Raw genomic sequence first — 14,402 nt, 5'->3', positions numbered from 1 at the left:
GAATTACAGGGTTTAGTAAGTGAAACGGATCATAAGCTAAACCCTGCAGAGTCCAGAAAGCTCTAATTAACGCCCACAGTGAGTAACTTTTCTGAAATTGGTCTTTAATCAAACTTTGCTCTGAAAACAAAACAAGGTGTCGTGGCAGCTTGATAAAAGAGATGCATTGCCGAGGCTGACAGGCCCACAATCAAACCAGCACTAAAAATAACTGTTTTGTCTACTAATTTTCTTTCAGATGCTAAAAAAATGCATTAGCTACAGTCTAAAAAAACTTCCGTAGTTACTCAGCCAAGTGACTCAGCTCTGGAAAAGTGAGGTTCCTGTAAATGCTAATGCCCTCCCTGGTGATGAGTGAGCCCTCTTTCCTTCCCACACCCTCCTGCCAAAGCACAGGAACAGCAGAGAGGTCGGTGAGGCTGGCAGGGGAAGAGGCAACTTCTGGATTCCTTCAGAGCTGCTCATTTGAGGCCAGCTGTCCCTCTCCTCCTGCTGCTGGTGGTGCAGAGCTCGGGCATCCTCCCCGACTAGCTAGTCTCGATTAAGATAAGCCAATCACTCATCTTTCTTGTACCTCCCATGAACAGTAAGGTCCACAGCTGCTACCTTGCACACTCGCAACTCCTCGCTGATTCCGAGCGCAGGAGGTATCAGTAAGGCATGCAGAGAAACACAGCTCCTCTTCCTCTGCTCAGCTGTAGAAAGAATTGCTCTGACTCCTGTGGGTACCCATCCAAGCCTACAGCAATGTTCATTACGTTTCCACAGTAGCCTGTGTGAAAACATTGCTAGAATTGTTTTTTCACATTTGGGATAGATTCCAAAGGGACAAGAAGTCCACTGCACAAAGAGGACTAGCAGTAAAATGTAACGAAACTATAGTCTTCCCTTTATAGCAGATTTTTATCTCAGTACAAGAAAGACACAGACCTGTTGGAGCGGGTCCAGAGGAGGCCACAGAAATGATCTGAGGGCTGGAACACCTCTCCTGTGAGGAAAGGCGGAGAGAGTTGGTGGTTTTCAGCCTCTGGGGAGACCCTATAGAGGCCTTCCAGTACCTAAAGGGGGCCTGCAGGAAAGATGAGGAGGGAATTCTTAACAGGGCCTGTAGCGATAGGACAACATTCAAGGTCAGGTTGGACGGGGCTCTGAGCAACCTGATCTAGTTGAAAATGTCCCTGCTCATTGCAGGGGGGGTGGAATAGATGACCCATAAACATCCCTTCCAACCCAAACTCTTCTGTGGTTCTATGATTCTATGCTTTCATTTGGTGAATGGTCTGCTGGGTGAAGTGTTACCCTGTTTTGTATGTATCTGTACCTACAACTCACAGTATTTTATGACCAAAATGGCAGAGTCCTATCAGTCTGGACCCTAATAAACATATATCCTTCACAGAAGAGGTTGCAGTCATCTGAAATGGTTCTTTGGTATTACAGAAAAGCCAAAAGAGGATAGCTAACATTGGCTTTAGTGCTTCCAGTCCAGGCTGTATTTTCATCTGTTATGTGATTACTTGAAAAAAACATTTTCATTGTTACAACTAAAACTAGTTTGGTGCGAGAAGCAAGAATCCCTTCAGTATAGATGGATCCATAAATGCAAGACAAACTGAAATGAAATGTGCTGAATCCTTGAAGATATGTTTTTATGGAAGAATTGTTTGCAAATACAGATGTGCAGATCTGAGTGGCTGCTTTGGCATCTGACCAGGCACGTGTTTGTAGAGACCTGAGTTCCAAATGCAACTGAAGCTCCCCCTGTAATTTCTTTTTTTTTTTTTTTTTTTAATTTGTGGGTATGTATACTTTACAAATAGGCCTGAAACAGTAAATTTTGGGTTTTTCTGAAGTCTAAATTATGCCAGTTACTTTTTTTTTTTTTTTTTAAACAAATGTTATTACATATTTACCATTCAACAGGAAAGCTCGTTCATCAGTTGTTGACTTTGAAAGAAGGGAGAGAAATCTAGACACAGCTTAAGAAATCTTCACAACACGGATTAGATTTTGAAAGTTACGTAGCAAAGAATACAAATTCTTTTATTGCCATAGTTTCAAAGACTGGCTTAGGTAATCACAGATTTAAAGCAGTTTCACAGCTTTATCCAAATTCGTATGGGTCGTTTGTCTCATATATCATGGCAACAGACTTCCCTGCAATTCAAAGCAGCTGCTTAACTCATATTCAGACAAATATCCCAGGTCAGAGTGATTGCAGTGTATCATCAGTATTGCATGAAGGAGCTTGGATCATCTCTAGAGCTGTGCCTAATCTGGTCTGCCAAAAGGTGCCATGGAACTCCCCTTGTTACCAGTCCTTAACAAAACTCAGTTACACCCCAGTCATCATAAGAAGTATGCAAATCATCACTCTCCTGATATTATAAACAAGTAGGCAAAGACAGACTGTAACAAATCCCTCAAAGCCAGAAGGACCAAGAGAAATTATTTATCCTAGTAATAAATAGGATAAATAATCAGGAGTGGTCGGCTTCCAAAGCAAGTTCTGTTTCCATCCTCGTAAGTTTAGTTATTATTGATTTCCCTCTTTTTGTGCAGATGAATGTTTCCCACTTGAAAAAAAATCAAGACTGACTTCAAATTTTATAATTTTGGAAGAAATTTATAAAAGCATTGAGTAACATATCTTTGGCCAGTTTTCCCTGGAACTGGTAGGCTCTTAGTATTTTTGAAGGTCTAGCTGACATGTTTTCAAAATGGAAACACAATTATTTACAGGATGTTGCCTCCACTTCTGCTGTGGGCAAAGCAATTTTGAAAACCCAGTCCCTTAATACAGAAATGACCAACATGACCAATGCAAAATAATGTCATCAAGAATAATAAAGAAAACCATGAGGTACCGTATGAAAAGCCAAGTATTGGACTATGCAAAATTTCCACGTTACTGTCACTTAAAATCTTCACAGCTGCAACAAAAAATCAGCACAAAATCATATTTTGCAAAGTGACTTGCTTTTATATTCCAACAGTATATTTTTGTTTGCTGGGCTTGATTTTATTTTGGACAGAAAGGTATTAATTAAAATGAAGGAAGCAAATTGTACAGATTTTGTTTTAAAATCTTCTATTCTACTATATCATTTTATATTATCTTAAGTAAAAGTGTGAGAAAAACCATGAACTGTAAAAACAGATAATTTTTTAAAAGCACATTTTCCTTCCTTGCTATGGTTGTAAACCACAGAGACAGTCAGCTGGATGTTTAAGAAAGGAAGGGGGGGGTTCTCCAGTTCCTCATGTTTCACCTTTTCATTGCTCTGCCTGATCATTTAAGGCAGAGGCTTGTTCCAGACAGCTTCAATTAAACTATGCTGTGAAACCGTATATAGATCAATGGAAATAATCCATAACAAGAGGCTAATCATGTATTTAACAGTGTTCAGTCCAGTTCAATCACCTTCTACCATTTCTGTGGCTTTACATTCATGTGGCAAAGCCCTGAAAGTGTATATGTATTTTTTAATCCATCTCATTAGTGACCATATGCTTTGGCTTCAAGGGAGACAAGAACTGTCTGCAATCTGCCAGGGATTTAGGGACATCAATAATTTGTGAATAGTCATGTTGGTACTGGTCGAAGGGTTAAGTGTTCTGCACACGAGGGGCACATCTTTTGGGACTGGCACTCTTAGTCAACTGTTAGGAACCTGATCCCCTGTGACGCATCTTTTCAAAGTACATGCTGCATGTCAGATCTCCCCAGCTGAAGCAATGGAGCTTTATTAGCTCAGGGATTTAAAACCTGCTCTAAGCAATGTAACAATATCTTTTGGTTAAAAAGTGAAGGAAAGATAGTGGTTGTAATATGAAGGTGATTTTTTATGTACTGGGCTAAATGTGATCTTCCTTTTTGTTACCATTTTCCTTTTCAATATGAGCTGTTGGATTACTCCTCCCCTGCAAATATGCAGTGAAGCAAGAGTATGGCAGCAATAACAGGGACCTGATTTTGGAAACATCAATGGATTCTGTGGCCTCACTTCATACTGCCTAAATCCTGCTGAAGCCAATGACAGCACAGATGTAAAAATCACCTTCCTAATCATTTGGAATGACCCTTTAGGGGCTCCCAGGACACTGTTTTATCTACTTAGTGTGAAAAGCACCTTTAAAAACAATAGCTTACGGTGTTAGATTGTGCCATGTTATACGGAAGAGCTGCTAAGTCAGTGTGAGAGATCATCAAACTATTGATCTCGGTATCCTGTCCTTACAGCGGAATGGCAGAAATAGATTGTAATGCCAGAATTTTTGGTGAGAGAGGGAAAGACTCAGAATTATTTTTGTTCATTTTAAGTTTGGGTTATGTCCACATCCCTCAGCTGTACCCAGGTCAATAGAAAAATGCACAGTGGTGCAGAAAGAAACACCATATGGAACCTGTGCCCTGAATTTCCACCGATCAGTTGGGAGTACCAGGGATCCATCTTACAGGATGAAGCTTGCCTGCTTTCAGCAAATTTCATGTAGTAATAATAATTAATGCAGATTGTCACAGGAAATGAAAACAGGCACACTACACACGACTTGTTTGCTGCTTGCTAATCAGCCACTTCTGTTTGTACTTTAATAAACATTCTGTATCAGGGCAGATTAAATAACTTTTAAGACTGACAGCAGTCAGACAGAGCTCCTGTTAAAGCTCCAGCAAACACACCCACTGAAACCCTCTGTCCTTTACTTGTTTTCACTTTTAAGATCAACTTTTATAAGTATGGCATGCAACTAAGCAAACATTTCCATAAGTGATATAAAGGAAAGAAATTTTTGAAAACTTTGTATTCAAGCAAAGAGTTACATGGTTCAGAAAACACTCATACTCATGACTGAGGCTCTTACTTATCTAAAAGCATCGTTTGCATGAGTGAAGAAAATGTAGATTGTGTTTTTATTAGTGTCACATCATTAAAAATATACAATTAGTATTGGATGATTTAGAGTAACTTGTTATAGCAGGTAAAATATATAGCTGTCAATTTTGGGATTGGGTCAGCTATGATTACATAGAGCACCACAAATTTACTAATTGTGCATTGTTTTCTGTGGGACCTCGGAGTACAATTTTACTGTCTAAGAAGATCCAGACTCCTCTTTTCAGGGGAAATTTCCGTGAGCCGACTTTTATCCACAATTTTTAGATGTTTAAAGATATATGCCTAACGTAGAATGTTTTCCTATCAAACTATTTGATTTACAAGTATAATAAAACATTTAGAGGCATATGTCCCAGATTTTCATCCACATTTTAGTCATACATGTAGGCTTTGCTGCGGCAGTTTGCACTTGCAATAGAAAAGGCGGTGGTCTTTTGGAAAGGTGGCTCTTTCTGGCTGGCAACCAAGTCCACTAGGGCATGTTCAAATGTAAATATTTATGGCTATTTTGGCTGCCTCAAAAAAACAAAAGAATGGACTTGTATTTCTAGATAGCCTCACTTTCAAATTCTGCCTTTGAAAGTAATAGACTAAAATTATATTTGCACAACTTTAACTGAAGAAAAAAGGAAATGTAATTTTAATAGAGTGGAATTGGTGATTTTTGAGGTGGCTTGCCTTTACCCACTTCCACTTAAAGCCTTCTGAGCCAGCATAGCTATAAAGTTTTCTGAAGTCAAAGTTTAGAATGAAAATGTTAGCTGATGCTTAATTATTGGGTCACTGCTGAATGTCTGCAATACATGGACTGAATCTCTCTTTACACACAACGTGAAGAAGTCCTTTGACCTTTGAGGTGACTGCTGATCTTTAGCTCACCCTTGTCTGTTTTCACCTCTCATGTCAGTGACGTTAACACAAAAGGAAGTCAGCAGAATTTCAGAGTACTGGTACTGTCTTCGCAGTATTTTGTGGGTAGCATCGCCATTCTTACATCAATTTATGCTACTGCTGCCAGGTAACAAGAGAAGAGTTTTGGCTTCAGTGAATACAATTGCAAAATTCGTGTTTTATCTTGGATGAGGTAACACTTTGACTGAACTGCCTATTCACAGTTTCACAGACAGTGACGCCAAAAAAAAAAGCTCTGACAGTCTTCAAGTTCTGCCCTCTTTACACCCTCTCTAGCCAAGATTGCTTAGTGTTATGAAGACTTGCCATAATCACAGAAGCTGCAGACAGAAATAACTTATTGCCACCAAAACCCATGCAGGCCGTATCTTTCCATTAGGAAACCGTCTTTTGTTGGGTCATTTGGAGGGGGTTTGGTAGTCTTCTTTAAGGGTTCTGTGTGGCTGGATTTCTAGCATGTCCACTGAGGCTGCAACGTGACCAGAAATGTCTCGATGCTGAGTTTCAGTTTTCCATTTTTAGTTCTCTTCCATATTCTCCTAATTAGATTTTCTTCATTATTAATTCTGTTCCCATAATGGACTTCAAATTTACAAACTTTTGCCACACATACCAGTCCCTTTAGAGCCAGATTCTGTATTTTTAGCAGTTTGAATCTCTCTGTAATTCTAGATATGCAGTCATATATTTTGCCATCCCTGGACTTCCTCCATTACATCTTCATTGTGGCATACTTCCATTGATTTCAAATGGAAAACATGATGTTTTAAAAAATGGCCCACTTTAACTTCTAGTAGATTGATGCACCACAGTGGGACTTGAGAGCAGATTTCTGTTTACAAATACGTGCTGATTATCCAAATACCAAAGATGACAAAGAACTGAATTTCAGCTGGCCTTTAGTTATTTTTACTACCTGCACTTAGTTTCAGCTTGCTATATCTGTAATCAACAGACCACTCACTCACTCAAGGTTGAGGAACATGCTTTTAACTGTTTTGCTGAATTATGGCCTTAGGCAACATGTAAAGTTAATCTCAAATTAGTCGATGAGAAGGTGGGAGATGATGATTCTTCCTTCTGTATAAACTTAGAGTTGCATTTCACTTCCTTTTGTTAATTGCTACTCCACAATAATTTTCAAAAATGTATTTAGAAATCATTTTTAAGAGATAGGACACCATAGAAAATGAGACAAAGAGGATTCATTAATTGGTTTTTTTTCTATTTTAGGACTGCAAGAGTACCTTGAAAAATATTTGGGCAAGAAGACCCCAGCTCTGATTTTAGTACCTGTGGTGGATTTACCTGGCAAAGAAGTTATTCATATAACATGCTGGCTAAGCTAGCAATTTAAAAGAGGGGAGTTGCACACAATCCATCCAGGAGAGAACAAAGAAAAGAATTGATCATAACTCTGTCAGATACTTTCATTAAGCAATATTGTTTGTTTTAAGCGGAGTCATATTTAGCTTGTTAATGATGCCTCATGATACGTGACAGAGTCAGCTTTGTATGAACAATAAAGGTTTCTTTTCAAAATATTGTTCTTTTTTCTCACTTATTTTTAGATATGTTCTGGTAATAGCAGGTGGCTCTTGGGAGATGTCAGTTGCTCTGATCACATCAGTTCTTTTGTTTGATATATTTAGGCCTGGTTACAATAAACCGGTAATAACTTCAGATCTTTTGGATGGAGGTGAAACCAGAACATTAGCTCCAATGCTCTTTTAAAGACTTGATTCCTTTCAATTCTATGCTGAATTTACTGACTTCAGGCCAACTCATGAAGACCTTATTTGTGGCCAGGTTTTAACCCTGTTCTTGCACCAGGGAAGAATTATTCGGAGAGGTATTCAGGATGCACATTTTACCAAAGCAAATAATGGAGATGATGGCCAGTCTGTAGGATTTGCCATCCCACTTTCTGAGGCAATAGCGGGTATCCTTATGCTTTACATCTGGTAGACAGCTCTTATTAAAGAGCTACCAGTATTCCCCAGGGCTTCAGTCTTCTCCAGAAAATCAACAGGAGTTTTACCACTGCTTTCATTCGAACAGGCTCAGACACACAGGTGAGGCTCCTGTCAGTTTTGTTGCAACTGATATTTTACTCCTAACATGATAGAAGATCAGTATAGGAGAGAAAGCCTTTTGGACTTTGCTTGAGGCAGTAAGGCACTGTAAGGAAATCTTATTTTCAGACAAAGGCTATAAAATTAAACTTTCAAAAAAGAATATCAAACCTTTGCCTTGCTTACATTCTGCATCTATATATTCTCATTGCTTCTCTTCCAGCGTGTGAGCACTGGAGCTACGTGACCAGCACTCTAGTTGTCCTTCTCTTACACCAGCATATATCTGAGATACCTCCACAAAAGTCAAGTGCATGTCAGTAAGTTTACACTGGGGTTACTAAGAGGTGAACTTAGCACTCCAGCTTTGTTTTCTTACCGCTGCCAGGTACGCACTTGGCAGCAGCTGATACGAAACCAGTGACTAAAGATAAGAGGATCGTCCTCTGCTAGAGGCTTTGCATTGTCCGGCGTACTATGCTGATCATTACTTGAAAATAGAGACTCTTAAATGTTATTGTTCCTTCCTATTACATCAAGTAATACAGCAGAGCTGCCATCCTCTTTAGTAAGAATTGCTTTTTTCACAGTTAATCAAATATTTTTGGAAGGGGGAAGGCCAAGAGCTTTTTATATACCAGTATAAATACGTGCATGTATTAAATTAAATTTTTCTTTAAAAAGGGAAGAATTTGTTAACAATACATGAGTTCATTAGCACTCAGTATCATTTTTAGGTTAGACTTAAACATATTTGATCCTCGTTCTCTCCCACGATCGGAGAAGAGCTTGTTAATAGCTGGATGTGCCTGTTTTGTTTGAATTCTACTCTTTTAGAAGGCTACATCATTTTCTTGCCTCTCCCTGGAAATATCAGTATTTTATTTCTCTCAGTGTGGAGTGCCCACAGACCAAAGGCACAAGCTGGACTGAAACAGGAGAGGAGAGGGAGACAGTACTTTCAGAGAGATGAGGATGAAGCTTAATTTTTCAGAGATACATATGGAAGCCAAATCAATGGCATAAGTTTGACTGTGTCTCCTGTAGCAGTCATTTTTTTCATAGTGAGTATAAAAAAGATACTGAAACATGTTGGTCTTGGCTTTTGTACCATAGTACGTATTGTAAGATGGCAGGATATTTGCTCCTAAAGAAACCAGCTTTTCCTGCAAGTTTTCCTGCAAGATTCGTGACTCAAGCTATCCTTCTTTTCCCCAGTAGAGGTGCATTGAAAAATGGTAACAGAATGCATTAGTTTGAAAAACAGAGTAATCTTTTTTTTTTTTTTCTTTGTTTTCCCTCAACAGAAAGCAAACCTTTTCCTTTTGTGAGACAACTGGAACTTCAATGGGTTTACTTTGTGAATAGCTAAAAAAGAATAGTTTGCTGACTTTTTCTCCTTGAGAGGCTTCATACAGCTTCTAAGTGGTGTGAGTAACTAAAAATATAAGCTGGGTCTGCGTTGTTTTAAGTATGAACAAGGCAATTTGTTCAACATTGATATGCAAGGTAGGTGAGTAAAGTGCTGCTCCATATAGAGACCTAAGACTTTTATAACAGAAAGAAATAACACCATTTTATCTGCCTTATGCTGCCATACTTTCATCATAATTACTGGGTCCTACTGTGAATAAGTTGTTTCACAGAGCTCTTTTTCACTTTCTTTGTAACAAAAGTGCTAGGAGCACACACACGCACACACATATACATGTGTTTTAGTGAAAAGAGGGAAAGATATCTAATACTCAAAATTTATAGATGCAGGGTTTGTTGGGGTTTTTTTTCACTAGCTTTGCTAAGCATTTACCCCAGCAGGTTTTAATCTTGAGGCTATAAATTCACATACTGTGCTAAGACGCTGGTTTTGAGGACTTTATGTATATATACACAAATTCTTTTGTTGCTCTGATTTTTACTAAGCCTGCAGGAAAATGTTCCTTATGCATGTGATGATACAAAAAGTTGGCTGATCTAGGCTCCAGCACTGAGAACACAGAAGGGCTATGTAATAGGTGGGAAAAAATGTCTTTAAAAATGTAACCTGAGGTTTTAATTTTTTCTTTCTCTGCTGTAACAAGTGTTAGAATATGGCTTACACTTCTTTTATTTTTATCCAGAAGGAATCTATCTCTTGTTAGTTCTCTGTGTCAGTGAAATTTTGTCTCCTGCCCTCTTTAAAAATCTCTGTATATCAATTTCTTTAATTGTTTGAAAGCATGTTAAAGTGAACTGACCAAATGGGACTGCAAGACCAAAACTGATTTAATAACTTTGCATTTTACTCATTTTAAAACCCAGTGATGGCTACAGTACCAGTGAGCCTTTACAATGCACATGGCTAAGCTGCTATAAAGGCACCAGAGCTGATCTTCCTAAATAGATTTTAAAATGACATTGAGATATTTTAAGGAGAGATTATTTAATTTTTTTCCCTGTGAGTTTTATAGTTAGGTGATTCAGGAGCTGATTTGTTACACCAGATAGCATGGGTGCATCTTTCCTGTTAGCCTTCAGAAGTCTGACAGGCATTGGAAGCAAGATGCCTCCTGAGTATTAGAGAGGTGATCTGAAGCAGCTCTTCTCCTTCAAGGACATCCTGTTCAATCCATTATCTCCTGCCTGTGTGCAGTAGTCTAGTCTATCAAAATACAGTGATTGAATATAACTTTTATTTCAAATAAATGAATGCATTGATTTAATAAAAGGTTTGTACTGCATGGTATAATAGTTCTCTAAATGAACACTGAAATCCTAAAACAGAGAAACTTTTCATGTGTCCAAGTTAAAGCTTTGTTACTTCTTTCAGGATGGGTTTGCTGAAGCAAACCTAGTTTATTCTGTGTGTTAAAGTAAAACTGTCCTGAGCTCTCTAACTGGCACTTATTATTTAAGTAACCTGCTTTTACTATTATAACTGTCTGACATTGGGAATACATATTAAGAATACTTGACAATTTACTAATTTATGATCTCTTTAGTTGTATTTTAATATTTTTGGCAAGGCAGCCTGTGTTGATGTATTAGCCAAACATTCAAAATACAGACTTGAGATCTTGAAAGCTTCTTTTTTTCCAACTTTCATCTGAACACTGAATATTTTTGACATATTTTAAATTTTAATTTTAAAAAACAGACTGGGTACCTGTGAACTGAACCCGTATGTTACATGCAAGTGCCCTTTTGCTGATGACTCACTGCTCACAATTTCTTGGCTTTGACTTCTGTTGGATTAATTCATGGCTAGGATTTGCCCGTGGTTTCCTGCTTTTTCTCGTTTTTTGAGAGCACTGTCTGCTTTTTCCCTATATGCCCAAATAGTCAGGTTGTTCTGAGGATCTTCTCACAGGGCATGTCACTGGCAGCAGTCTCCTTGTCATTGCCTTGACTCTCCATTTCATTTGCAATGTTTGAAAACCATTTCTCGGTTATGTCTGCTCGTCCTCCATTTCCTAGTATATTGTGATTTTGTGATTGTATCATTTAATCCTAAATCATTTTGAAATCCTGTTTGCATAATTTCACCCAGTTGACAAGACTTACTGTCCACAGTAAAAACAAGATGTACTCAAAATAGATCAGATTTGACTTTTGCCTTTCCCAGCTTTCAGAAATTCCAGCTCTTCTCTAAATTACGCAGATCTCCAGTTCAGAAGAAAATCATGTTTCAGGACAGAAAGATAAGCTGAACTAAATGCCCTGAACAAATTGAGAGCTGCCCCTACCTAGTAGCCTGTTAGGGGACTCCAGAGTCAGGAGGCATAGGTTAGGATCACGCTCCCCCCTTCCTGGGTAAGTTTGAGAATACCCATTAGTTTTCTTGCGCCTCTATTTCCATAGTTGTATGTTTTCTCACCCTTGTAGAGGTGTTGGCAAAGAGATGCTATGTTGTAGTCATACAACCTGCAATAACAAAAAGTTTAGACTGAGTGAGCAGCACACAAGAGTGTGAAAGTAATGTTGTAGTGGGAACCAGAATGAATGTGATCACAGATAGCGATTTGCATGAGCGCAATCTGGAGAGCTTTTCTCCCAGCACACTGCCTGCAGCAGTCCCAGATCTCGGGAGAAGCCTATAATACATCCAGTAACATTAATGGTACATTCTACAGCGTGATTCATCCCTGACGATCCCCAAGCGCTTTACAAGTCCGTTACGCAAAATTTGCTTGGGCCATCGCTGGGACAGCCGCAGGCGCACCGGAGGCCTCCTCTGCACAGCACGAATGTAGGTGGGTCTCTGCGGTTCTGCTGCCGGGAGAAGAGCTCCTCCGCTCTCTGCAGTCCCCCGCGTAAGGGTATTTGCTTTGGCAGAAGCACAGTTACCACGGAGAGACTTCAACCTCAAAGCCACGTCACCCAGCAGCTAGCGTTATTACTTTCTGTTACGCATGAGAAGACTTGTTCCACTTCAGATTGTGCCATGACAGAGGGGAAAAATCCCTCGTCTGGGCTCCGTCAGGCAGCAGTCTATATTCTCCTTCCGTAACTCCTGCTACTGACAGCTGTTGACAGTACTCTGTAACCATACCATCCCCGGTACATCGTATTATTGCCATACTGCCACCTTACAAGAAAGACGTTGTCCGAGACAGAAGTTGTGGCGTGGCATTAGGGGTGCAAGCTCGTGCGAGCATCGCTTCACCTTCCCTGTTTCCCATGGTTTTGTCGGTAGCTGCCTTGACAGTAGTTTATTTTGTTGCTTATAGAAGAACAGGGGTCCAGAAGGAAGAAGTAAATTTCTCAGATGTAAGAGTTATCTCGTTGCTACAAAGTTCAGTCCTACTCCCACACAGACCCAACCGTTCTGCAGCAAGACCCAGATACATGCAAATGTAGAGCCTTTTGTAACTGAACCAAATTCCCACAGCTCCAGAGCTGGATCTGTTAAGGTTCAGAGCAGGAGGTGTTAAATGACATGAAATAATAGAAAGGAAACGCAGACAAGAAGTCAGTGCCAAAGGAATGGTATTATTAGCAACTGGCAGGGAAGCCAAGCTAAAAAGGCAAACAACAGGTCTAGGGACCTAAGGGGTTTATTCTTTATTTATAGGACATCTTTGAAGGAATGGACCCTGGCCTGCCTTCTCGCTGTTGCTAGTTGTAACTATAAAAGATTAACGTCTGAAGAACAAAGGGGAATAAATCGAGTTTCCAGGAAAGAAATCCAGAAGTGCACTTTAAAACGCATCTCTCGTCCTTTCAACAAGGTATAAAATGGTAAATGCTTCGACTACTCTAACAGTGTGCCTTAGTCTGGCGTCTGAAGGTGAGGATGCCTGAAATGAGGGTGATATGCAAGAGGAGCCACCAGCTGTGTGCCATCCTCCTGTTTGGGGACATGTCTCCTGGGCACTGCCCCAAGGAACGTGGCTAATAGGTCTCGGCTGGAGAGCTGTAGCCCATGAATGTGCTTCTCATTTGCACTCCTCCTTCAGCGAGGCACTACAGTGTACCGAGATGTTGATTCAGGACTTGCCTTTCATTGCTGCAGAGCTTGTTTAAAACTAACTATTTAAATACTAAAAGTGAGAATAGCTCACATTGCTGTTCAGATTAGGCAAGCCAAATGTGGCTCTCTCTATGCTACAGTCCCCAGTGCAGACAAAAAGCTTTCTCAGGTTGAGATCCTGACGCTCACATAATTATTTAGAGAAAGACAGCTCCACTACTTCAGCTCCGGTACTTCACAAGAGGAATGGAAACATTAGAAAAAGTTTTTTCTTTGATGTAGAATATGCTGCCACTTTTTTGTTATTAAAATAGGAGCTAACTTTAAATAAATAAAATTTTGCCTGGAGGCTTCTGAAAACTAATGTTGTGTTTTGACAGTGTCATTTTTCTGATTCCTGAAAGCATTATGTGAGTTAGCTCAGGACTTCATCACGATTTTTCCTCTATACTACATACAGTGAATTATTTTTTCAGCTCTGGATTTTATTTGATTTCTCTCTCACACATACACACACGCACAGAGTCACATCACTGTGCCACTTTCTTATTTGACAGGCACTCCCCAAAGCTGGTTTCTCCCCCTTTTAAGGGACAGGTGGATCAACCCCCTGTAGAGGAAGTGAAAGAGAGAGTGTAGGAAAGTGGAGGCAGCTACCACTATTTTTTAACCGGGAAAAATGGAGGAAAAGCAGTCATCTTTGAAAGTCTTTGACAAGGAAAATAAACTAAGGAAATTAAGAAAGGTCACACAAAAACCCTGCGAGAGGACAGAATTTTGTTTGATAAAAACGCACTACCTTCAATGTGCAATTTGTATGTAATTGGGCTTGTAGGGTTTATATCCTCTGAATTCATGCTTTGCTGTAGAGGATATTGATGTAAGGATGATATGGAACTTTGAGAAGAAGCAGATAGGTAGTCTTCAAATAACAGCTGATTTGAGACCCCAGTCTTTGATGATAATTTATGGCTGCCTTTAAAAAAAGCAAAAATTCATTTAGGTGTACGCTCAGCTAGAATACTCAAATAACGTGTGCTTAGTGAGAGAAAAAAGATTGCAAAC

At 39.4% G+C, this 14,402-nt stretch overlaps 1 protein-coding gene across 2 annotated transcripts in view; it reads left to right on the top strand.

Moving 5' to 3' along the window:
• DPH6 (diphthamine biosynthesis 6) overlaps window positions 1-7,335 on the top strand; it is a 215,357-nt gene extending 208,022 nt beyond the window's left edge. For both annotated transcript variants that reach the window (XM_049825129.1, XM_049825128.1), the window contains one exon: window positions 7,047-7,335. In XM_049825129.1, coding sequence (XP_049681086.1) covers window positions 7,047-7,162 — 116 coding nt within the window. In that variant the 3' untranslated portion in view covers window positions 7,163-7,335. The remainder of the gene's footprint in view (window positions 1-7,046) is intronic.
• Window positions 7,336-14,402: the final 7,067 nt, after the last annotated feature.

The sequence above is a fragment of the Accipiter gentilis genome, chromosome 22, assembly GCF_929443795.1.
Source record: "Accipiter gentilis chromosome 22, bAccGen1.1, whole genome shotgun sequence".
Taxonomy (NCBI): domain Eukaryota; kingdom Metazoa; phylum Chordata; class Aves; order Accipitriformes; family Accipitridae; genus Astur; species Astur gentilis.
The sequence above is the reverse complement of the archived record's forward strand: the minus strand, read 5'-3'. Positions and strand labels throughout refer to the sequence as shown.